The sequence below is a fragment of the Arachis hypogaea genome, chromosome 13, assembly GCF_003086295.3.
Source record: "Arachis hypogaea cultivar Tifrunner chromosome 13, arahy.Tifrunner.gnm2.J5K5, whole genome shotgun sequence".
Taxonomy (NCBI): domain Eukaryota; kingdom Viridiplantae; phylum Streptophyta; class Magnoliopsida; order Fabales; family Fabaceae; genus Arachis; species Arachis hypogaea.
In genome coordinates, this window is record NC_092048.1 from 29,935,131 (window position 1) to 29,960,544 (window position 25,414).

General features: G+C 37.5%; 3 protein-coding genes across 3 annotated transcripts; 2 read left to right on the forward strand and 1 right to left on the reverse strand.

The window, feature by feature from the left end:
• The first annotated feature begins 12,192 nt into the window (after positions 1-12,192).
• LOC112737897 (preprotein translocase subunit SECY, chloroplastic) lies at positions 12,193-16,590 on the forward strand. Its single transcript, XM_025788047.3, has 8 exons — positions 12,193-12,550; positions 13,148-13,305; positions 13,429-13,814; positions 14,002-14,301; positions 14,375-14,464; positions 14,553-14,676; positions 14,932-15,095; positions 16,088-16,590. Exons 1-8 carry the CDS (start codon positions 12,390-12,392, stop codon positions 16,310-16,312), a joined length of 1,608 nt encoding a protein of 535 aa, XP_025643832.1. The 5' UTR covers positions 12,193-12,389; the 3' UTR covers positions 16,313-16,590.
• Positions 16,591-19,626: 3,036 nt separating this feature from the next.
• Positions 19,627-20,738, forward strand: LOC140177907 (uncharacterized). The gene is made up of 2 exons (XM_072211558.1): positions 19,627-20,066; positions 20,154-20,738. The coding sequence occupies exon 2, from the start codon at positions 20,241-20,243 to the stop codon at positions 20,613-20,615; it is 375 nt and encodes a 124-aa protein (XP_072067659.1). The 5' UTR covers positions 19,627-20,066; positions 20,154-20,240; the 3' UTR covers positions 20,616-20,738.
• Positions 20,739-21,254: 516 nt separating this feature from the next.
• On the reverse strand, positions 21,255-25,414 carry LOC140177527 (uncharacterized). Its single transcript, XM_072210647.1, has 4 exons — positions 25,373-25,414; positions 23,946-25,268; positions 22,569-23,690; positions 21,255-21,653 (listed from the first exon to the last, which is right to left on the reverse strand). Exons 1-4 carry the CDS (start codon positions 25,412-25,414, stop codon positions 21,255-21,257), a joined length of 2,886 nt encoding a protein of 961 aa, XP_072066748.1.

Sequence of the window (25,414 nt, forward strand, 5' to 3'; positions counted from 1 at the left end):
TTCGTCTTGACAATCTTTCCAGGGATGGAAAATGAGTATCTAAGTTCTGACACAACATGTCAAGCTGATGAGAATGAAGATGTACAACAAGAATGGTTCATATCAGAGTTCCTAAATGACATCAAATGTTCAGGACTATCTAATCACAAATTAACTTTGAAGCCAGGAGTTGCTGTAATGCTACTGTGAAATATAGATCAGACTCCAGGTTTATGTAACGGGACAAGGTTAATACTTAACGAACTTAGCAACAACATAATTGGAGCGACGATAGTGACTGGTATAAATATTAGAGACAAAGTGTACATTCCAAGAATGAACTTGATCCTCTCAGATTCGGGATTGCTATTTAAGTTCCAACAGAGACAATTTTTACTTTGCATGACCATTAACAAGAGTTAAGATCAATCATTATCACATGTAGGACTTTACTTTTCAAAATCAGTGTTCACCTATGGATAACTTTACGTTGCTTTGTCAAGAGTTAAGAGTCGCAGTGGCTTCAAGCTTCTAATTTTGGACGAAGACGGCAATCCAAAGTTATCAACAACACATGTCGTGTTTAAAGAAGTTTTTAATAATATTTAGGTAAGAAAAATATTATTTTCATTTTAATAACATGTTATGATTTACACTTTTGTACAACTATTTATTGTAGATATAACTAATTTATCTATAACTCTGTTTTCAGACTTGAGATGAAATGTGTAACACGGAGCACAACATCATATGCCAATTGCTTTTTTAATGAGGTTAGTAAGATATTAGGTTGTCAATAAAATTTTATTAGCCTTTTGATATAAAGTTTAGTGTAAAATTGACATGTTACTATTATAATTATATATGTTCTTATTTTTTTATGTCCCATTCTTTATGGTTCAAGAATATTATAGATTACAAACTGTTCTATTTACATTTTACTTTGAATAAAAATAAAATAGTATATTTAGTACGTTTATTATATCATGACGATAATATTGTGATACTAAACTTGAAAAATTTATAATTATAAAATGTTATTTTTAATTTAATATATCAAATTTAAATGTAAGTTTGATCATCACACAAATTTAACACTAATACTAAGATGTATAATAAAATAAATTATATTAAATAATCTATATTTTATGACACTGATTTATATATGGGTGTATATATGTAGACCTCTTTTAAGACTTATCAGGCAAAAACAAAAGAAGTTTTTTCTGGTGTCTTATCGGTGATGGCCTCTTTGGCCTATGTCCATTTATTAATATTACTTCTCTTTCTTTTTTCAAAACAACTAAAATCCAACTAAAGAAAATACCACTATGAACACCAATAGAACCAATACAAAACTATATTTTTGGTTTTATTATGCATAAAAAACTATTTTCTTAAATATACATGACACTTCTATTTAGACATATATACTAAAATATATATTAGACGTACTTAAACTAAATAAACTGAATAAATTTGAGTTTTAACAAACCATAAAGTCGATAAATAGCTTATTAGAATTACATTTAAGGAGTTTTAATTATTTTATAATTTATTATCTTAAATTTTTTATCTTTATTTATGATCTAATACATAATTAAATTTATAAATATCTTAGTTTATTATAATTAAATGGTAAATACGATTGAATTTTGGTCATTCGGTTAAATCGGTCAATATCTTTTGTTATATAATTAAATATCTTATTTAAATATTTTTTTGTTATTTTGTTCTTGTTATATATATATATATAAATATCTTTTTTCATAGTCTAATATAATTATATTTTTTATTTATAATTTTATATATTATTTTATTATAATACAGATAACAGATATTTTACTTGACGGATTTTTTTTATATAAAATAAAAAAATTAATTAATTCCTAAAACAAGATTTTTGAATTTTATTTTCTGAAATATGATTTTTTTTTGTAATTAAGGCAAGTTTGCCGCACCCAGTGAACTTTATATGAATTATGGAGTTCGTCGCACCCCCGGCGAACTCTAAGATGAGTTTGGTACACTATATAAAGCTGGTGGGGCCATTTTCATTTGTCCCTTTTTTTTCCAATCTCTCATCCAAATTTACTTTATTCCTCTTTTCTGTTTTTTCGACGTTTGTGAAGTTCGTTAGCGACGACATTCTCAGTTTCAGGTCAGTAGATAATATGTTAGTTAGAGTTACTTTTTTTTAACTTAGTTAGAGTTACTGTTTACATGTTAGATAAAGTTACTGGTTAGAGGTTGCATGTTAGTTAGAGTTACAGATTTACTGTTTACATGTTAGTTAGACTTACTGTTAACTGTTTACATGTTAACTAGATTTTTTATGTTATTGTTTTTAAGTACAGTTGTTGTTTATTTATTGTTTATAACATGTTAATTAGTATAAGTTGTTAGTCAATTGTTAGTTAGTTTAGTCAAAATAATTAGTTTAAATTGTGAATTACAAGGTAATTAGTAGAATAATTAATTAGCTTAAGTTAGATTTGAAAGAAACATGATTAGTAAAATTTAGGGTTCAGTTAGTTATTAATTACGGTTGTTAGGGTGTTAGTTGACGGCGTCATGTAGTTAGGTTAAATTTAAATTAGTAAGTTTATAAACTGATTAAGAACTAAGGTAGATAATTATAGATATAAATATATTTTTTAATAATTTAGTTAACGTAAAAGGAACCGAGTTCAGTATATGTGATTTTATTTTACTAGAGTGTGGTTAGATGGAGCAGTAGTTATTGGACTACGAGGATACGATGTACAAATTGGATCAGGCTGAGCACATTGCTGGCAGGTTTGATCGAGTGGTACAATTTTTTCACTATTATTTATTTTATTGTAATTAATAAACAGTGAACTTGTTATCTTATGTGTTCACCGTCCTTTTTTTTAATTTTTTGTTTTCGTTTGGTAGGCGCCTTGGGTCTTGTGCACTAGGCGGAATTTGATGACATGGTCGTCGGAGCAGATTAGGCCATATCTCAGACGAGCAGGGTTTGAGTATGTGGCCTATTTGGTTGAGTTCGAGCACAACTGGCCACTTGCCTCGGTGTTGATAGAGAGGTGGAGGCCTGAGTCCCACATGTTTTATTTACCATGCAGGGAGATGACTATCACCTTGCAGGACGTGGACTATAGCCATAATGAAATAAATCTTACCAGGCAAGTACATCTGCATAGCAAATAACCAACGAGGAAGCTTGTTGTATGACTCCTCCCAATCGCCGTATATTCTAGCAATGACTTTCTGTTTTGCAAGCCAAACCTTTTTGTAGGATGCTTTGTAACCAAAGTGATTCTCCACACCTCCTTGCAGAACCCTGATGCTGATTGTTGGATCAGCTTTGACCATCATGAAAATGTGTTGAGCAATCACCTTCGAATTTAACCTACGATGGTCTTGCCCCATCAATGTTTGCATGCAAGTATGAGGACTAGTGTATTTCCTAACCTCCCATTTTTCTTGCTTTCGGCGATATGATATGAGTATGCTCCAATTACAATCGGGCCCGAACTGGATACACTGTGCATTATACCTCAACTGGTCACTCTCAACTATTTTGTACTCCGCAGCCCTCCTGATGCTGTACTGCTTAACTGCCAACATGACTTCTTCCTTGTTCTTAAATTGTTGTCCAACCTCGAACTCGTTGCTTGGATCCTCTTCGGAGCCTCCCTGGGTAAACGACCAATCGAAAGTGATTGCATCGAGATTCAACCTCGTGAAATGATCCGGCCGGTCATATGATCGAGAAATAGCTGGCCGTGTCAGAGCGATTTGTGTGTCACCGTAGTAATTCATCTCTTCTTCCTCGTCACCATCATAAGGAATTTCGGGTGGTTCTTTATCAGCATCGTCTCCGTCATCGGGGTTAACTTCATACTGATCCATCATCGGATCCCTGATAGCAGAACCATCATGACTTTCAACATCGCCATCCATCAAGTCAACATTACGAACTTCAACATTAGACCCCTCTTGACTACCTTCAAGTGGCATATGTAGATCCACCATCGTCCTTCTGATAGTTCGTCTAACAGCTCCACTCAACGGATTATCATCGACAGTATCTGCAGATGATCCTCGGCCACCCAACTCAACGAGAAACACGAATAATTCTAACAGATGAACATTTGTCCATCGGTTGTGCCACGACCTTATAAGCCGTACGTCCTCGTCGTCACGTAAACGATACCTAATTCAAAACAATAGAAATATTTCTCACAACCGTGGTCTAATAAATATATTAGCAACAGAGACAAGACAACTGTAATATACCTTTTATAAAATAAACTACCATCTACTTCGGTCAGATATCTGTAGTAAAATTTTTCACCCTTTTTGCTCTTGTTGTCCGACGGAATGCAATATCAGATTCTTCAACGCTGTTAGACTGTTGACTTCCGGTGTCATATAGGTAATTATCGATTGTCCTGATCTAAAAACGATAGAACTTTCTTCATCATACACTATTTCACCATCGTAATGAATGGATTCTTTGACATTGTAGAGAAAAATGTCAACAATAAAAACGAAAGTGGACAATGAAATTGTGGTTCTCTGATTTGTTCTCCAACAGGCATGCTTTTATTTTGGAAACGTAACATGCGGTGAACTCTATATAAATTATAGAATTCGCCGAGAGTGCGGCAAACTTGCCTTACTTACAAAAATAAAATCGTATTTCAGAAAATAAAGTTCAAAAATCTTGTTTTAGAAATTAATTAATTTTTTTATTTTATATTAGAAAAAAATCCTTTGCTTGAGCGATAGTTAAACTAGTTGAATTAATAAATGAGTACATAGTTGTAAAAACCGGACCAGACCGGCCGGTTCGACCGAAAAACCGGCAAACCGGATTTTATACCGGTCCGGTTTAATATTCTGATCGTTTAAGGAAATGAACCGATCAAACCAGTCAAAATCGACACGGTTCAGAATCGAACCGGTCCGATCAACAACGTGGTCAATGGTCAACTTGCGTGCCGATGACGTCATGCTGACGTCAACATGCGGGTGTGAAATTAGAAAAAATGCATTGCAAGCAATGGGAGTCGAACTTGGCTCTTCTGGAATGAAGACCAAGTTAACAACCACTGGACTAACCCATTTCTTTGCGTTCTAAATGCTTTTTAAAATATATATATCAATTCTTTCTAACTAATACATATATATATATATATATATATATATATATATATATATATATATAAACATGGAAATACTTAACTCATTTTTTAATTGAAGTACAAATTAATTAATTTTAAAATAAAAAATGATAATGAATAAAAAAATAAAATAAAAATTACTTATTCTGAAAAAAAAATTTATATAATTATTTAATTATATAAAAATATTTAGACCTTGAAATTATTCTTTGGATATAATTCATAGATTGTTATTCTTATTGTATCTAATTAAGATACTATATAGTAGTATGAACTAATTATATGTTTATATTTGTATTAGTTATTTATAGAATTTGACTTAACTGTTCTTAAAATGTTAGTAAAAATATGTATTTCAAATTTTAATTTTAAGTTTTTGACTATTTTATATTTTTTATTTATGTGAGAGCGGTTTTACTGGTTGAACCAATAACTTATCGGTTGAACCAATAAACCAGTAAACCAGTAATTTGACCGGTTCGATTACCGGTTCGATTTTGACAACTATGAATGAGTAAATTAATAATTAAAATAGCTTTATAATCGGTTTCGGTTCGATTTTGAAAAACTTAATCCAAATTATAGGTTTGATTAAGGGTTTGTTTAAAAAGCTTTAAAAGTAATTTTTTTTTGAGTTTTTAACTTATGAAAAGTAGTAGTATTAATGTCGGATGTAATTTTTAATACTAAATTACAACTTTCTAAAGAACTATTTAAAAATTTATAGAAAAATTAAAAAATAATTTTTTTATAATATTATTTTTTTATCATAATTTTATAAAATAAACTTTTAAAATTAAAAATATTAATATAAAATAATTTATTTATAAATTATTTTTAATATAACTATTTATTATTTAAGTTATTTTTTTCAAAAATAACTTAGTTAGCTTGTTTATCCAAATTTAACCTAACACGGAGTTCTTCTTGGTAACTCAATTTCGCACCAAATGACTTCCGCCAGTATTTTTTTTTTTTAATTATTATTATCGTCGTCATCATCATGATTATAGATTTATAGTTAACTCTTTTTTTTTTTTTGAGGTAATGACCAATTCGGTACCCGAAAGATTCAAACGCTGACATTTTAGTACCCAACTATTGTTATTGACAAAAAAGTACCTGAATGGTTTAAAATTTTGCCAAGCGTGTCCAAGAGCTTGCCGGAACATAGCTCCGGTGAGTACGATGCTTACGTGGTGGTCGGTTTTTGCTGACTAGGTTAGTGTTATATTAGATGGAATTTCTAATTTTAATTATGGTTATCCTACTTGGAAAATAAACTAAACCTAAATTGAAAATTATTTTTGCCCCAAATTAATTTTGCCCTAAAACTCAATTTTGCTCTCGTCGCTCTCTCGTAGAGCACGATCCCAATCTGGAAGATGCAAGCAGCTAGGGCTCGTGCAAAAGGTGGAACCGTGAGAAAGCACTCATCCATAGCCTTCGACGTTGATGGTGGTTCTGGAGTTGGTAGTAAAATCTACGATGGGTGTTGCTTTTGTCCCCTTCCGGTGGTTCCGTTGAAATCGAAGACAAGTAGCAACCCTGATAGATGGTTTCTTCGTTGCCCTCTGTGGAAGGTAAGGTTAAAATGTTGATGTTACTTGACGAAATGATGCATTCTTCCTGGGTTGCTTTTCTCCACTTTTCAGATTTACTTTCCGATCTTCTCTGATTCATGAAATTTTTTGTGCCATGCTAGAACACAGAAAGACGTTGTGGGTATTTTCAATGGTTGGATGAAATTGAAGAGCAATGTGTGGAAGGAGAAGTTTCTTCGGAGAATAGCAACATGGTGGGCATAGCAGATCCAAAAAAGAAAAGCAGAACCAACCAGGATGGTAGTGATGGCCGGGAAAGGGATAGGATGATGATGGTGCTTCCTGTGGTTAATGACATGAAGGACCAACTGAAGAGGGTTGAGTTCTTGTTGCTTGTTATCTGTGTATTGCTTGGGTTAAATCTGGTTTTGAGTCTGCTGTGTATGGCTAAGTAGGAAGACAATGGTCAAATTTAAGATTGTAGGATTGAAAGCTTGTTTATTTGTAATGTTTTCCTAATTGTAATTGAGATGAATTAATGGATGCACTCTTATTAATCTTCTGTGACTGAGTTATTGCTTTTGAATTATGAGTAAGCCATATATAAGATAGGTTAGCCATTGTTGAAAAAATGGCATAAACAGAACATGTATAAAAACACCTGTCTTATAGCATGAAAACATAATATCCAGAGTAACATACCTAAGACCCAAAATAACAAAAGTTTTGCCCCAAAAAAACTATCATGGCATAATGACACTAAAGTTGATAACAAGTAATACTAAACCAGGTCCAACATGGAACTAAAAACTAAACATGCCATAATGGCATTTAGTTGCATAGTATCTACTTCAGGTCCAACATGGAACTAGAAACAACATGAAAACCCAAGAAAGAAAGCTATGACTTCTTGATGCTTGCTGAAGGCTTTTTCTTCTTCAAGGATGGGGTGGGCATGAAGCCTGTGAACCTGCTCTGTGTGGCTGGGCTTGCTGCTGCCATGGTTTCCCTAGTCACAGTTGGTGGCCTAGAGGATGCTGAACTTTGGGCTTGCAGAGTGGGCCTACCCAAAGGACCTTGTGACATTGACCCAGGCCCAGCACTTGGTCCTGCAGCATTGGTTGGTGTGGCTGGGATCTGACAATTAGACCCAACATCATGGCTGGCAACCCTAGTTTGAGGTGCTGTTGAGGTTGGGGGTCTTCCTCTTCGAATGGTCCTGCCCCTGCCTCTAGTTGGTGGTATTGGTGGTGTTGGCTCTACTGGCCTTGCTGCCACTGGAGGTGCTGGTCCTGAACTGGTTGCTGGTGTAGTGGTTGCATTAGGGGGTGCAGCATTTGTTGTGGTTGTCAAATCAGCCTCAGTATTCTGTATGAGTTGGGTGATTAGTTTAGGGTGGGGCTTTCTCAGTTCTAGGTGCAACATTTTGGAAAAGAACAAGGTTTGAATTAAAATACAGAAGTTTACCTCATCAGGTTGACTCTGTGGGTGGTTTTGAGTGAGGTTTTCCTCATCTGCAACATGTGTAGCATGTGCAGCCTCCATGGTCTCCTCCCAGTTAGCTTCTTGCTCTCTAGCTTCATCCTCATCAATTCCATCTTCTTGAGCTGCTGCTCCATTTGATCTCTCAGGGCAAGTCCTACTATTATGTCCAACCTTGCATCCAGGCAATAAATAAATACAATCAGATTTCAAACAGTTTATGTATGATTGAATGATATTATGTAAGTAGATAGCTGATAATAGACTTGTTTCACTTACTCTCTTGCAGGTTTGACATGTTATCTGGCCATATCTTCTCTTGGCATGGTATTGGCTCCCAGAGTCTTGCTCGCTGCTGTCCTTCTTCCTTTTCTTGGAAGGTCTGCCAATAGGCCTCTTGTATGGAGGAGGCAGACAAGGCAACCCATCATGGTGCTCCCAATACTCTTGGCTTGGTATACTATTGATGTGAAACTGGTAAGTCCTATTGTATGCTTCGATGGTGAGCTTGTGATGGACATAGTCTTCAGGCTTCTCATTCTTCCTCTGGATTGCTGCAATGCCATGACAGCATGGTAGTCCAGTCAGCTGCCATTTTCTGCAGGAACATGTCCTCTCTCTTGTGTTCACCCTGACTCTATGTTGCCACTTTCTGACTTCAAATTCGTTATGTTCATCATCACCACACCACTGTGCCTCCCAGTAGTTAGCTTGTTTTTTTTCCTTCTCTAATCTACTCACTTGTATAGGGGCTATAAGTCCGGTGTAACCCATCAATGCGTCCTTGTGAGTAGCCATCGTCTTCATGATATAGAATCTGAGTTCCTCAAGCATTGTGAGTATGCTTTTCCCCCGCAGACCCACAATGGTTGAATTAAACGATTCACAGTTGTTGCTAGTCAAGCTATCAACCTTTGGCCATTCAAAAAACTTGCTTCTTGACCACTGTTCTTGCTCAAATTTATCCAAATACTCCCATGCCTGTTTATTGATCCTTTTCACACTAGCCATAGCATCCTTGAATTCTTGATCAGTAGTTGCTTTTGCACATTGCCAGAATGCTCCCTTCAGCTCCTTATCCTTCCATCGTTTGTTCAGGTTTCTCCACATATGCATACAACAAAATCTGTGCTTCACACCAGGCATCACATCCTGTAAAGCTGGTATCAATCCCTGCATTCATGGGTAAATTCAGCAGTTAACATTATAACACTTAAGATTACTCAAGTAGGAATATAAGAACAATAATGATTGCAAACACTGCATATTACCTTTTGCTGGTCGGACATGAACACCCAGCCATTCTCATTATAGTCCCCTATGTCAGTATGTAACTCCTCGAGAAAGAATCTCCAATTTTTCCGAGTTTCTGCATCGACAACACCATATGCAATTGGAAATAGCTGGTTATTCGCGTCCTGTCCTACTGCAGTTAGTAACTGCCCTCCGAAATAGCCTTTCAGAAAAGTCCCATCTAACACTATGAAGGGTCTGCACCCTGCTTTAAATCCCTGCTTGCAAGCAGCCAAACATACATACAAGTTCCTAAATCTAGGCAACCCTTCCTGCTGTGGAGTTGTCCCCATGTTGGCTCTTGACCCAGGATTAGCCTTGATGATCTCATTCAGATAGTCTCTAAGTCTCAGGTATTGATCCTTTTCCGTTCCTTCAATAACATCTTTGGCCTTATCCATAGCCCTGTACATCATCCTCTCGTTAACTGAGATGTCATACTCCACCTTAAACCACTCCTGTGCCTCCCTTTGTAACATGTTAGGATGGATTCTGAGTTTAGGCACAAGCTCTTCAGCAACCCAGGCACAACTCACTGACTTACTCTTGTTGCTTCTCGGACAAGTATGCTCATCCACAAATGTTTTAATCTGAAACGAGGCTGGATAGTTGGTCTTAGAACAATAACACAACCAAGGGCACTCGGGGTCATAACAAATCACCCTGCACCTCTTCCTCTCATTCCTAAGATAGAAAACCTGCCTCCCAATCTGTATGTTGTACTTTTGAACCGCTGCTTTAAAGTGTTCCATGGTCTCAAACTCCATGTTCAGCTCCAGAGTAATTTTCCCAAAGGGTGTGTTCGGGTTATGTTGAGGAAAAACAGGTTCATCTTCATCATCAGATCCAGGAGGGCTATACAGTTCATCAGATTCGTATTGGTAAGTATCAGGTCCCATCTCTCCATCTGCTCTGTTTGGGTTAGGCACCTCTACCCTTGGTGCTTCATTTTCCTTTCCAGGTACAATCCTCTGCCCAGATGGTTGAGGCCTAGGATGATTTCTCCTTGGATTTGTCCTATCCTTTCTTTGTGTTTCTGTATCTGTTAATACATCAGCTGATACTTGTCAGCCATCATGCAATATTTATCAAAAAATGCTGTAACAAAAAAAAAACTTAATATGTTTACCTGCTGCATTTTCTGTAGCTGTTTCCTCTTCCCTCAACTCATCCACCACTGGTTCTTCAAGGTTAACACCTTCATTGGCTACATGTGCATCATAATCATTGCAATCAAAAAACCAACACTTATCCAAAAATGGTATAACAAAAAAGAAGTAATATTTTTACCTCCTGCATTCTGAGTAGCTGTTTCCTCTGCCCTCAACTCATCCACCAATGGTTCTTCATTGTTAGCACCTTCATTGGCAACATGTTCATCATCATCTCTTCTCTCATGTGTTTGTTCATTTACTGTTTCAGCTTCTAAAGGATCACCCTGGTGCTGTTCAGGTTCAGCAGCTCTCCTTTCTTGTGATAAACCACTTGGTGGTGGTCGTGGATGCCTCTTTCTCACCCTCTTAACAACTTCTTCTGGACCTGCAGATTGCTCAGTCTCTTTCTCCCCATTCCCATGATTCACATCTTCATTCATAACACCACCCTCTCCGGCCTCCGACTCGTTAACATCAACACCCTTCTCAGTCACAACTTCATTCAAAGTCTCCTTCACAACAACTGTTAAAGCCTTACTCAACTGATTAACCTCGCCAGTTTCCTCACTCACGATTTCAGTTTCCCTCTCATCACCAGGTGGATTGACCTCAACCACACTCTCACTGCTACCAGAAGACACGACATTGTCATCAATAATTTCAGGGTTGGCATCAATAGGGTGATCAAAGTAGAGATGGACAGTGTTGTCGTTTTTAATTGCACTCTCACACATCCTCATCACTTCAGCATCTGTCCTCAGTACTCTAAGACCCTGACCTAATTCGAAACCAGGTTCTAGCCAATACGCCTCATTATATCCAGGGTAACCCAGGTCTAAAAACAACCCCTCAACAAAAAACAAATTACATGTCTCCACATTCACCCTGTGTATCTCAGTGACTAAACCCCCTTCGTATATCACATTCCCATCTCTAACCTTTTTCAAGCAACCCATGTGATGATACACAAACGTAACTAAACGATCCATCTAAGAAATAATGGAGAGAAGATACAATGAATAAACAGCATGTCACCAGCAAACGCAAAAAACCATAACTTAAACAAAGAACATGAAGCAGAACGTACCTCTTCGTAGGGTTGCTCTTTGCGAACAGTGGTGATCCCACGATGCCACTTCAGAACCGTTAAGCTTGATTCGACAATGGCTCTTGCCTTGTATCCTTCTTCTTCGCGCCAAGCTTCGAGGGCAACGTCTCTCCCTCTCTACGTGACCTTTGATTTTCGCTAGTGACACACTAACCACAGTAACTCAGTAAATGGTAACTTGGTATATGCAAAATTGGGTTTTAGGGCAAAATTAATTTGGGGCAAAAATAATTTTCAATTTAGGTTTAGTTTATTTTCCAAGTAGGATAACCATAATTAAAATTAGAAATTCCATCTAATATAACACTAACCTAGTCAGCAAAAACCGACCACCACGTAAGCATCGTACTCACCGGAGCTATGTTCCGGCAAGCTCTTGGACACGCTTGGCAAAATTTTAAACCATTCAGGTACCTTTTTGTCAATAACAATAGTTGGGTACTAAAATGTCAGCGTTTGAATCTTTCGGGTACCGAATTGGTCATTACCTCTTTTTTTTTTTTTCGGGTATTGAGTTCAGCAGCTATAACTAAGATCACTAGCGTAATAGCGTAGTTTTGTTTCGTCACAAAAAGGAGAAAGCCCAACAGTTCCCACATTTTGTTGTGAGGCTGGTATTATTCGACAGCGAACACAAGTTAGTTTGTGGATAATAATGTTGATAACGGTCAGGGATGCTTCCTTTTCTTCTCCACTCTGTTCTTGGCACCGTCGTTTCAGCACAAAACTCAAATATTCAATTTTCCGAGCGAGTTTTTCTGTCCAGAGGACACCCAACACTACCCTCACATGGAATCCCAGACATGTCTCCACCTGGTAAATGATGCCAAAACCTGTTCTTTCATTGGTTCCTCTTCCAAAGTGGGCTCTGTCCTTTGCTAGTTTTACTTTTCACTGTTGTAATGCAATCTACCAGTTAATGTATCACTGATTCAGAAATACTTGCAGCACACTAATTTGGTTTAGGTCTTTACAGTTTGTGTTAATGTTTTGCATAAGGCCGAAAAATAGTGTTTGAAATCAATTGTGCTGTATTGGGGGTGTGTTCCGTTGCAAATCTTTGTTTATAATGCGATATGCACACCAAGAATCAGCCACCAAATTGGCTTTTGAATATAAATACATCTGCTGTTTAATCCATTCTCAAGGTGTATTTTGTATTGTAACATATATTAGCTGATTTGGCGGTTGATTTTGAGCGTATACATAGCATGATGGATTCTTTGTAAGACTTGTAATGAACCCGACTAAATGTAAAAGAATTACAGTTAACTTATAACTTCGTCACTTAATTTTTGGCAAATCATCCCTTGGTGAACTGGGGAAAGTGCCCTGGGATCACAAGCTACTCTATTTGTAATATGTTCAATGACTTCTGATTGTTAACCACATGCTGCTTTTGACTTTACGCAGCTATGATGCAGCGAATTTCGATCCCTTGGGTATTAACCCGGATTTATCTTCCTGGTTAAATTCTACTTGGGAGAAAGTAGTCTCCTTGTTTTCGCAAACTTTTGAGAGTGCTTCAAGTACAGACAAGGAAAAGCCTAATTCTTCCCGAGGAATAGCAGGTTTAGTTCTTGACTTCATAATATACATTTTTTAAATTTGTGTTTTTGGATAAAAATTCCTGACTTGATCATTTGATGAACTTGATGTTATGTAGAAGTGATTATTTATCTTCGTATTTGCAGCTGCTATAGAGGATAGTTCAATTGATTTTGGAGACTTCTTTAAAGGTCCATTGCCAGGAAAGTTTCTCAAGCTTTTAGGGTTTCTTGCCTTGTCACGTCTTGGTGTGTATATTCCTCTAGGTGGGGTTAATAGGGAGGCTTTTGTTGGAAATTTAGATCAGAATAGTTTATTAAGCACTCTGGACTCGTTTTCTGGAGGCGGTATTGGTAGGCTTGGGATATGTTCCCTTGGTATTGTTCCCTTCATCAATGCACAAATTGTTTTCCAGCTTCTTGCACAGGTATATCCAAAGTTGCAAGATCTTCAGAAAAGAGAAGGTGAGGCTGGAAGAAAGAAAGTTCTTCAATACACTCGATATGCCTCAGTTGGATTTGCAATTGTACAGGTCAGGAAATTTGTGATCTATGTGAACACTGCATTTTCTCTTGACTCATGTTTAGATTTAAAATTCTCATCTTTTTAAAACTCATATCTTCTTTATTCTAACTTAAATTACTCTCTTTTTAAAATTTTAAAATGTCTACTTATCTGATGAAGTTGTTATAATCATCACTCCTGTTTTTTCATTTCAGGCAATTGGCCAAGTCCTCTTTTTACGTCTTTATGTGAATGACTTTAGTTCCGAGTGGGTTCTTTCATCTATTATCTTGTTGACTCTTGGCTCTGTGTTTACAACATACATCGGTGAACGAATCACAGATCTAAAACTCGGCAATGGCACCTCTCTTTTGATATTTACAAACATTATCTCCTACTTGCCAGCTTCTTTTGGTCGAACAATTGCACAGGCATTTAACGATGCTAATTATATTGGACTTGCTACCATCATTGTGTCCTTCTTTTTGTTGGTAGTTGGTATTGTCTATGTTCAGGTATGACTCATTTCAACTGTTAAACAAAGATGTATCTTGTGCACGGAATATTGATCCTACCAACGGCTTTCAGGAAGCAGAGAGAAAAATTCCTCTTAACTATGCTTCAAGATTCACTAGCAAAACCAGAGGACTTGAAAAATCTGCCTACTTACCCTTTAAGGTCTCTCCTTTTCACCAGATCTTTTTTATAATTTATTTAACTTTTCCTAAAATTCAACATTTAAGAATATAGATGTGCACATTGACAGGTAAATAGTTCTGGGGTAATGCCCATCATATTCTCTACATCATCATTAGCTCTTCCCGGTACTTTAGCACGCTTCACTGGTTTGAATGCATTGAAGCAAACTGCAGTAGCTTTGAACCCAGGGGGTATGCTGTTCATTTATAACTGGATTTATGTAGCATCTTATTTAGACTTGAAATGTCGGATCCTGTATATTCGACTACTAAATGCTCGCATTTCTTGCATTATGAAACTGCTTTTAGATAACTGTTTGTACGAATGTCGGAAGAGATCTGGGTATTTTTGTCATGCATTGGTAAAGTGGAAGCTTATCATGTTGTGCTACCCTTGTTTTGTCTCAGATATTGATTCGTACGTTATAACTGGACTTTCTATTGCAGGCTCCTTCTATGTTCTATTTAACATACTTTTGATTGCCTTCTTCAATTACTATTACACCTTCCTACAATTGGATCCTGATGATGTGAGTGAGCAATTGAAACGACAAGGTGCTTCAATTCCACTTGTCAGACCTGGCAGAAGTACAGCTGCATTTATCAAAACAGTAAATTTTTCCTTCTCTATTTTTACTTTCATTGACTACCTTATTGATTACATCATCTTTTTATTTTAACAATATTGTATAGAATTATACACTTGAATATCAATTTATGCTGATTAATCCAACGTAAAGTTAGTGAGACCTAAAGTTTACTAATGAGGTGATTTGAGATCCCAAGGAAAAGGTGATCTTGTTTTCAAAATTAGATTTCAAGAAACCTTATTTTTGAATCAGTTGGAATGGTTTGGATAAAGTATTAAGAAAGGTTTGGGATGTGATAGAGAAATTACAGTTTCAAGATGCCTTTCATCCTCCTCTTTTTGCATTTATTGTTAGTAGTAAACCTAGATCCTGATTCATAGTTCATTGACTTTTGACACAAGAAGATCATCTGCCTCCATATCTTTAACCATATCCAATTGCTGACGATACTATTTTCTTTTTGGAACCAAAGGGAAAGTCTTTTGGTAACCTTTTAAGTTCTAACAATTTATTTCTCTTGAGATTGTGTTAAGATTTGATAAGATAACTTCATATATCAATTATAGATATCTTTTTCCGCCAAGGGGAATTGATTGTTTCCTTTTGTCAAAGATTCTAATCTTCTATGCCTAAAAATTGGGTTTGTTAACTGTACTATTATTATCTCTAAATTGAGTAAATTCTAGTGATTTTTCCTTTCTGTTTTTCTTTTTTTTTTTTGAATTATTGGGAAGTCCTATGATTGCACTATAAAATTCCTTGGACCCAAACAGGGGATACTAACATTTCATCCACGTTCTGCTACCAATTGAGCAGCTTTTATTCTTCCAATTAATTATATACATGTTACAAGTTTTATATGTATATGCAGTAATGTGATATATGTAGGTACATATTGATACCCAAAAAAATAAAAAAGGTGGCGATGATTCTTGTAATCAGTATTGATGTCCCTACGTTTCAAACCACTGTTCAAGTGCCATGTACATTCCACTAACTACTTTACAATGCAGGTTCTTAGTCGAATATCAGTTCTGGGTTCAACGTTTCTGGCTATTTTGGCTGCTGGTCCAGCAGTTGTTGAGCAGACAACACACTTGACTGCATTCAGGGGATTTGCAGGAACGTCGATTCTTATTCTTGTTGGTTGCGCAACAGATACGGCTAGAAAAGTTCAAGCTGAGATCATATCTCAGAAGTACAAGAACATAGAATTCTATGATTTCGACAAGTACTGACCATGAGAGGATTTTGGTTGTTTATCCAATCTAAGCAGAAATTGTTTTACTTTTTGGCTGGTCAAAATGTAGCTTCAGAATACATAGAGGTTGTTTACAATGGGGAATGCATAAAATGGTCTTGATGCTCTTTTAACAAAAGGGAGATGAATTTACCATGTTTACCTACTCTATTGGAAGCATCTAATACCCTCCTTGGGAAGTCAAGGTGAATGAAGTATGTTGTAATTTATCAATGTAGATCCGAGGGTATATCAAAATATCAAATATTTCTTATCTATCAACTATCATACTAATTTACTAACTTTTTAATTTTAGTCGCTTGAGATAGTAAAATGGTGATTCTAGATGCACAAGTGTTTTTGTAACAAAGTTCAGTCAAATTGGCAGAAGTCTAATGAAAAATAAAATCGCACATACATCATTTCTCTTTTTCCACACTTTTTGTGACACAGACATTTTTGTTAGATTACAAAAAGTTATTGATATAGCACAAAAATTTTGTACATAACACAAATTTATTAATATAGTATAAAAATTTCATACATAACACAAATATTTGTATATAATACAAAAAGTTTTGCACAACACAAATTTTTGTTGCGAATATATTATTAATTGAGTTAATGTTCTGACTATGTGGTCTTTAAAAAATTTATGTGTTGTATGCCAATATTTTTCTGTTGTACACTGCATATTTTATTGGTTAGTTGTTAATGTTTTAGGCATGTGGTTCTTCAAGAATTTTTATGCTGAGTACCAAAATTTTTGTATTCTACACCAAATTCTTTTACGTTATGCACTCAAATTTTTGTACTGTATATTTTTTGTTGGTTGAATATCAATATTTTAAGCATATAGTCCTTTAAAAACTTATGATGCATACTAAAAATTGTGCTGTATACCAAAATTTACGTGGTGTCAAAATTTCTGTTCTATTTTTTTAAACATATATAGGAGACGAAGACGACAAGGACGACGATGATGATAATAAAGGATGATGAGGAGGGAGAAAAAAGAGAAAAAATTAAACAAAAAAAAAGTGGTTGCAGTGACGATGACGATAATGGCAATGACGACAACGATGAAAACGACCTTAAAAAAAGCGCATAGAAGAAGAAAATAATGAAGCAGTCCCTGCGTACATACTTATGAACGAGAAGAAATACGCGATGACTTGATTGAAAACTTGATTTAAAAAACGTTTGGATGCCTAACTCTTGTTTTTTGGACTTCGACACCTAACTTTATTGATAGTAAAATGTACGAGCATTTGTCACACTTGATAAATATGGCCAATGGATGTTCATAATGGCCCGTGACCTGAGCAATCTCGCAAGTTGTTTGCTTTAGGCAATTGTGTTAATTGGGCCTGGCCCAATTAAGACAGTAGACTCGGACTTTAAGTTTTGTAAGCATGCATTGTATATTGTTGCCCACTTTTTGTGTTTGTGTTTGTATATTATTTCTTATTAAGTCAATTTTATGCAAATGAGCAAATCCAAATAAAATTTTGAAAGGTGTTCTAAACCTTTAAGACCAAAATTGAGAGTTACGTACCCAAGTCGTGTTGAGAAATATCTCAAGTGATTATAAATAAGTGGGGATTGAAATGATAAACATGAAATTAGACTAGCAATTTAAGAGATGAAATTCAAAAGTGTTCTTGCTTGCGAAATAGAGGTATCAACCGAGCTTATGCGCTTTGAGGCTGATCGTCCGATCCTTGAATTCCGAGCTTTTCTTTCTGGTGTGACGTGAATAGCGCGAACAAATGAGGGGGGAGAGTATACCTGCAAAGGCACTCCGAAGCTTAAGTCAGTATATTGTGCTATATCTTACTTACAGAAGAAAATACTTTACCTGACTTTTATATGGTAGACTGCTCGGCTGTTACGTCTTTAGTATTTAAAGTCGGTTACAAAAAGATAGGTAACGTTCCTTGATTGTGTTACCGTTTTGTCGTCGGTTATGACGGAGCATTTATCTGACCGAGTTATGGCTCATGAATGGAGGAGCTATAACGGACCATACCGAGTTATAGCTCGTTTATGACGACCATATCATAGCCCCCAAGCTTGGCCTGTGGAGAGTTTTTAATGAAGCAGGTTGAGCTTCTTTGAGGAGTTATAACTCGGTTGGATAGGTTATTGAGTGAGCCCCCAGTTCAACGTACTTCATTAAAAAAGTATTGTTTGATATGACGTGGGGAGTCGTGGCGTTGTTTTGGGGAGGAGAGAGAGAGTTTAATGGGAGCATTAAAGGCTTGTTGCCTTTCCAATGTAGTTTGTGGTTTTAGATTTTAATGGGAAACAGTTTCAGTATTCGAACTGTTTGTTGGGTTACTGCTAGAAGTTAACTCTAGTTTCTTTTGGTGCTTGGGTTTTTCAATTTTGGTAACAGAATGAGCAAAAGAGGTATGTTCACTTTGTCTCTTTGCTTCTGAATTATTTTCTCTTTCTCTTTTCTCTTATTCTGTTCTTGTTCCCTTCTGCTGTTCTTGTTGTGTTCTAATGGGGTTGGAGAAAGATAAAAAAGGTGAGATTGATTGGTCTTATGACTGGGTTGGTGAGGATGTGAAATCTCGAATCTCTCTGTTTCGTGATGAATCTGCGGTGAAGGAGGTGAACTTAGCAAGAGTCGTTAGGGCTGGTTCTGGGGTTCAGATTGAGTTGCTTTCATGTAGTAACGATGATAGGGTGTATCATCAAGGGCTGGGTTTCGAGTTCTTCTACATGCACAGCTGTGTGCTTGAGGAGTTGAGGGTGAAATTGCCATTTACAGAGTTTGAGTGCCAAGTTCTAAAATAGTTGAACTGTGCTGCGTCTCAGCTTCATCCTAATGGCTGGGCGTTTCTGCGTTCCTTTAAGGTTTTGATGGAATATCTTGAGGAGACGCCTACGGTTGATTTGTTCTTTTCTTTATTTCAAGCAAAGGGGGTGTGGAAAGGGGGTTAGATAAATTTCAATAGCACCCCTGGCTTCGCTATTTTTAGGTTGTATAAATCCTCGTTCAAGGATTTTAAAGAAATGTATCTTAAGGTTAGGAGTGTAGAAAACGATTTTCCTTTTTATGTTGATGAGAATCTGGCCGAGAAGTTTCCTTTGTGGTGGTGTTCGGAACCGCAAAATATACTCGGTCCTGAAGTCATTTCGCCAAGGAATGTGTGTTTGATTGAGTTTTTGGTTGAGGGTATTGACCGTAAGGATCTTATATCTATGTATGAGTTACTCAAATAGGAAGATGATAAGGAGGCAGTGATAAATTACCTGGGTGAGTTTGGGATATTTGTTATTTTTGTATTGACTTTGTATGGGTTTCTGATGTGTTCTTGTGTTTGTATTGCAGGTGGGAAGTACCCTGGGGTCTCGGCTGCTTCTTTGAGGTCACGCTTTAAAAGTAAGAATTTGGAAAAGGAGGTTTCATCGTTGAACCGTGAGAAAGTGGCAACGCCTGGGGAGGTTGTTCAGCCTCGTCAGGGGCGTAGAAAGGTAATTGCGAGAAAAAGGAAGTCGGGGTGGTGGATTTGTCCGATGAGTCTAGTGGGAAGGAAGAAAGAGTGTCTCTGGAGGATATTTGGGCTTTTGTTGGGAATCAGAAAAAACTTCATGAGATGTCCGAGCTTAGTGAGGGTGTTTCTGTGTGGGGAAAGGAGTATCCTTACATGGCTGTTGTAGACGAACATTGTCAATCTGAGGCTGATGTTTCTCTTGCAAAAGAGGTTGGTGAAGTAGCTATTGGGCAATATATGCAGGTAAGGTCTTCCCTTTGGTTTAGGTTTTATCCTGGTTAGGGGGGTTTTATGTATTTTTGCTTTCCTTGTTGTTGTTATGTTTTGCAGGTTGTTGGGTTGAGGTTGGCCAGCTTGGGGCGAAGTTAGGAGTTGAGGCATAAGAAAGTGGTAGAGGAAAAGGATGAATTTCTGGTGATGAAAGAAGAATTAAGTAAGAGCAAGAATGTTGTTTCTGAGCTGCAGAGTAAGTTGGCTGATACTGAAAAGTCGCTGAAGGAGACTAAGGATAGCTATGTTAAGGACGTTGAGGAATTGAAGAAAAAGGAAGCTGATTTGGCAAGCATGGAAACTCGGCTGATTGATGTTACTGCTCGGCTGAAGGAGATGGAGAAGAAGAAGAGTGATGAAATTTTGGATTCGTTTGTAGAGGGTTTTGAAAGGGCGGCCTTACAGGCGAAGTTTATTGCTCCAGGTGTCGATTTTTCGGAGTTGGATCCTGGTAAGATCGTCCGAGATGGGAAGATGGTTGAGGATGATGATGTTGCCGAAGATGAGGCAGAGAATATTTAGTATTTTAATGTAGTTTTGTTTTGGTAAAATGTTTTTATGTTTTGATGGATAATGTAATTTATGATACATTATTGACAATAACTATTTTGGAGGTCATTAATAGAGTTTGTTTGATCTTATCTATATTCGTTTTCGATTTGTACTGAGTTGTTTGATCGGCGTTTTGTACGATTGATAGGAATTCAGTTAAGAGCATTCCATGTAGTGTTTGCCGAATATGCTTGGTTCGAATGTTAGACGAAGATGTTTGTCATTTTGAGGTTTGATCATAGATGAAATCGTGCCAAGCCTTGTTGATTGTAAAAGCAAACATGATAATGTGACACAGTTTGTATAAAATGAGATAGATTCATTACATATAATAGAATTGGTAGTCCTTTGATTACAAATGTTCAGGTAGGCTAGCCTCGTTAAAACCTCTCCAAGCAAAACCCATTGGGAAAAATCTTGGTAGTAGGAAAAAGAGTACAAGCCTGTCCCTGATGTTTAACTGTAAAACTTCTTTAATGAGGAAATGTTCCAGGTGTTAGGTAGTATTGTACCATTCATGGATGCTAGTCTATATGCTCCGTTGCCGAGGACTTCTATAACTCGGTAGGGACCATCCCAGTTTGCTGCGAGCTTTCCATGGGATGGAGGTCAGCGCGCTGTTTTTGTCTTTCGAAGAACTAAGTCGCCAATTTGGAATGATTGGTTTCTGACCGATTTGTTATGTCGTCGGGCGATTACTTGCTGAGCCACGCGTTGTTGCAGTGTGGCTGTTTCCCTTATTTCTTCGATGAGATCTAGCTCGGCTCGCCGGGCTTCATCCTGATTGCCGAGTTGAGTTCGGACCGAGCTATGTGAGACTTCTAAGGGTATCATAGCTTCAGAGCCATATACTAGGCGAAATGGTGTCTCCTTTGTTGATGACTGAGGTGTTGTGTAACCCCAAAGGATTTTTGGTATTAGTTCGGCCCAAAGTCCTTTGGCATCATCTAACTTTTTCTTTAAGGCATGTAGTATGATCTTGTTCGCTGCTTCTGCTAGCCCGTTTGTCTGAGGATGTTCAACGGAAGAAAAATTTTGTTTGACCTTAAGGTTCTGCAAAAAGGATTGAAATTTATGGTCGACAAACTGGCGACCATTGTCAGTGATGATATGATGGGGAATGTCGAAGCGGCAAACAATATTCTTCCAAGTAAAGGAAATTATCTGTTGTGATGTGATTCTGGCTAAAGGTTGGGCTTCCAACCACTTTGAGAAATAATAAATTGAAACCAATAAAAATTTTACCTGCCCCGGTGCCGTTGGGAATGGACCAAGGATGTCTAGCCCCCATTGATAGAAAGGCCAACTTACGTCGGAATAATGTAGTTGTTCGGCAGGGAGATGTATGAGTGGTGCATGTTTCTGACAGTTTTCACAAGTCTAAACTTTAGTCTTTCTATCATGTTATAAGGTTGGCCAAAAGAAACCTGCGCGGAGTATTTTTGAGGCTAGGCTCCGAGCTCCTGTATGTGTTCCGCAAATGCCCTCATGTGCTTCCGACAGGGCTAGGTCGGCTTCATCTTTGTTGAGACATTTTAGTAGCGGCCGAGTATATCCTCGGCGGTATAAGGTTTCGTTGATCAATGTGAAGAACGATGCTTGTCTTCGGAATCTTTTTGTGCTGCCGACCTTATTTGGTATTTGACCTGTTTTTAGATATTGTATGTAATCGTCCTGCCAACCCTGTTCCTGTGTGACACTTAGTACATCAGTTAGACTTACACTTGGTGATGTAATAGTGGATTGGTGCAGTGTGGATAAGTCGGATTGTGTGCTGCCGAGTTTAGATAAGATATCGGCTCTTTGGTTTTGTTCTCGTGGGATGTGTTGAATTTCAAAATTTGAAAACTTTGAGATCAAATCTTTTACTAATAATAAATATTTAGAAAGGAGAGGATCCCTTACTTGGAAGTGGTCGCTTACCTGTTTTACGACCAATAAGTAGTCACAGTATACCTTTAGAGTTGAAATGCGGAGGTCCAAGCAAAGGCGGAGTCCTGCAACGAGGGCCTCATATTCGGATTGATTGTTGCTAGCTTTGAAGGATAGGTGCAATGAATGTTCTAGAATAAAGCCATCGTCGGACTGTAGACGTATTCCGGCGCCACAGCCCTCGGTGTTAGATGAGCCATCGACGTATAAGCTCCATTGTTTTGTATGATCGTCTTCTGAAGGGATAGTTAGTTCTGCAATGAAGTCTGCTAAAAATTGGGACTTAATCGGCCCTCTTGATTGGTACGTTATGTCGAATTCTGACAATTCTATTGACCATTTAATAAGTCTTCCGGCGATTTCTGGTTTATGTAACACTTGGCGTAATGGGTGATCGGTCTTCACATGGACAACATGACTTTGGAAGTAAGGTCGGAGTCTTCTTGCTGAGAAAACTAGTGCTAAAGCCAGGTTTTCAATTCTCGGGTAATTGAGCTCGGCGTGTTGAAGAGTTTTGTTGACAAAGTATACTGGATGTTGAGTTTTGTCCCTTTCTGTAACAAGAGCAAAGCTTATAGCCCAATCAGTCACTGATAAATACAGGAATAAGTCTTCCCCTTGATGGGGTTTCTGTAAGATCGGCGGTTGGGAGAGAATAGTTTTTAGTGTTTGAAAAGCTCTCTCGCAATCGTCGTTCCAGTGAAATTTGTTTTTCTTTTTTATCGTTTGGAAAAAAGGAGTGGATTTTGAAGCTAAGCATGGAACAAATCTGGATAGTGCAGCGAGTCTTCCGGTGAGGCGTTGGACTTCCTTTACGGTTTTTGGGCTTGTCATTTCCAGAACTGCTCGGTATTTGTCTGGATTCGCCTCAATACCCCTGTTTGTCAGTAAAAAACCTAAGAATTTATCTCCCTGAACTGCGAAGGCACACTTTTCTGGGTTTAGACGCATGTTGTAGTTGCGAATTTGCTCGAAAATCTCTGATAAGTCGTCAATATGGTTTTTTTCGAGCTGTGTCTTGGCGACCATGTCGTCGACATACACTTCGATGTTTCTGCCAATTTTTTTTGTGAAGACTTTGTCCATAAGTCGCTGGTAGGTTGCTCCTGCATTCTTTAATCCAAAGGGCATAACTTTATAGCAGTAGTTACCGAATTCAGTGATAAATGCCATTTTATTTTGATCAGAGGGATGCATGAGGATTTGATTATAACCCCAATAAGCATCCATGAAACTCAAGGTAGCATAACCAGAAGCGTTATCTACCAAAGAATCTATGGATGGTAAAGGGTAAGAGTCTTTCGGGCAGGCTTTGTTTAAATCAGTAAAGTCGACGCACATGCGCCACTTACCGTTTTGTTTCCTTACCATTACCACATTTGCTAGCCAGGTAGTAAATCTGATTTCCTTGATGAACTCTGCATTGATCAGCTTTTGAGTTTCTTCTAATGATGCTTTTTTCTTGTCTTCGCCGAGGTTCCGTTTCTTCTGTTGTACTGGTCGTGCAGATGAGTTTATTACTAATTTGTGGCTAATTATCTGTGGATCGATGCCGGACATGTCGCAAGGTGTCCATGCGAAGAGGTCGGCTTGTGTTTGTAAAAAGGTGGTAATGGCTTTTAGTTCAGCATCGTCTAGGGATGTACCTACATAAGTAAATTTGTTAGGATTATTATGAAAATATACTTTCTGTAAGTCTCCGGATGGTGTAGGTCGTTCCAGAAAGTCGGCTCGCGGGTCAAGGTCAGCTAATGCCGAGTTGTTTGCTGCATGGTGTATGTTGTTGACTTGTTGTTTGAAACGGGTTGGTAGCTTCATGCTGATGTTGTAGCATTGGCGCGCCTCTTTATGATCTCCATGGATTGTTACAACCTGGTTATGCTGCGAAGGGAACTTGACACACAGGTGAACTGTAGATACAATGGCGCCGAACTTATTCAAAAAAGGTCGGCCTAGTATAAGGTTGTATGGGCTAAAGCAATCAACAACTAAATATTGAATATCACATGTTTTGGAAAGAGGATGCTCACCCAGCGTGGTTTGTAACCACACTGACCCCAATATTGGTACTCGCTCACCCGAGAACCCCACGAGGTCTCCACCTGTTTGCTGGAGTGCGTTGTCGCTGAGCTTCATTTTTTGGAATGTTGTGTAAAATAGAACGTCGGCGCTGCTTCCTGGATCCAGAAGTACTTTCCTTACCAATAGATCGCCCAATTGAAGGGTGATGACTACAGGGTCGTCCAAGTTGTTTATGTTTGAATTAAAGTCGGCATGTGTGAATGTCACTTGGGGGAGTTGTGTTGTGAGAGTTGCTTCAGGATGGGACCCATCTACCGAGCATATAGCTCGGTATGATCGCTTTCTTGCCAAGCTTGATGATCCTCCGCCGGCGTATCCACCTGAAATACAATTGATTATACCTCGGGGCTTTTCATATTGATTTGGTGTTGTCTTTTCTTTTCCTCGGTGCTGTTGTTCTGATGAATCCTCGTTCCTTGAAGGTGTGGAACATTTTTGAATGTGACCACCGATGTACTTATCGAGGTGACCTTGCCGAGCTAAACATTCTAAAAGATCCTTTGCTACCACACAGTCATCAGTGGTGTGGCCGTGCTTCTGGTGGAAGGCACAATATTTAGATTTGTCTACGTTCTTAGTGTCTTGGTAAGTGCCGGCCTTTCTTGGTGGCTTAATGAGTTTTGAATTTAGAATTTATTTGATGATGTCCTCTCGTTTAGTGTTAAAATGCGTGTAAGAATCAAAGCGAGGTATTAGTTTAAAACTTTTCTTACTGTTCGGAGTTCTGTCATCGTCTCTGTAGTTCGGTTTGTCAT

What these genes read in the sequence shown, in the direction of transcription:
- LOC140177527 (XM_072210647.1), bottom strand. Translation starts at nt 25,414, where the DNA reads ATGACAAACCGAACTACAGAGACGATGACAGAACTCCGAACA. An exon ending in GGCTAGCAAATGTGGTAATG is followed by an intron (nt 23,691 to 23,945) that starts GTAAGGAAACAA and finishes TTTGGATTAAAG; the next exon opens with AATGCAGGAGCAACCTACCA. An exon ending in ACTTATTGGTCGTAAAACAG is followed by an intron (nt 21,654 to 22,568) that starts GTAAGCGACCAC and finishes GAACATCCTCAG; the next exon opens with ACAAACGGGCTAGCAGAAGC.
- LOC140177907 (XM_072211558.1), top strand. Translation starts at nt 20,241, where the DNA reads ATGAAAGAAGAATTAAGTAAGAGCAAGAATGTTGTTTCTGAGCTGCAG.
- LOC112737897 (XM_025788047.3), top strand. Translation starts at nt 12,390, where the DNA reads ATGTTGATAACGGTCAGGGATGCTTCCTTTTCTTCTCCACTCTGTTCT. An exon ending in TTCTTCCCGAGGAATAGCAG is followed by an intron (nt 13,306 to 13,428) that starts GTTTAGTTCTTG and finishes TCGTATTTGCAG; the next exon opens with CTGCTATAGAGGATAGTTCA. An exon ending in CAGCTGCATTTATCAAAACA is followed by an intron (nt 15,096 to 16,087) that starts GTAAATTTTTCC and finishes TTTACAATGCAG; the next exon opens with GTTCTTAGTCGAATATCAGT.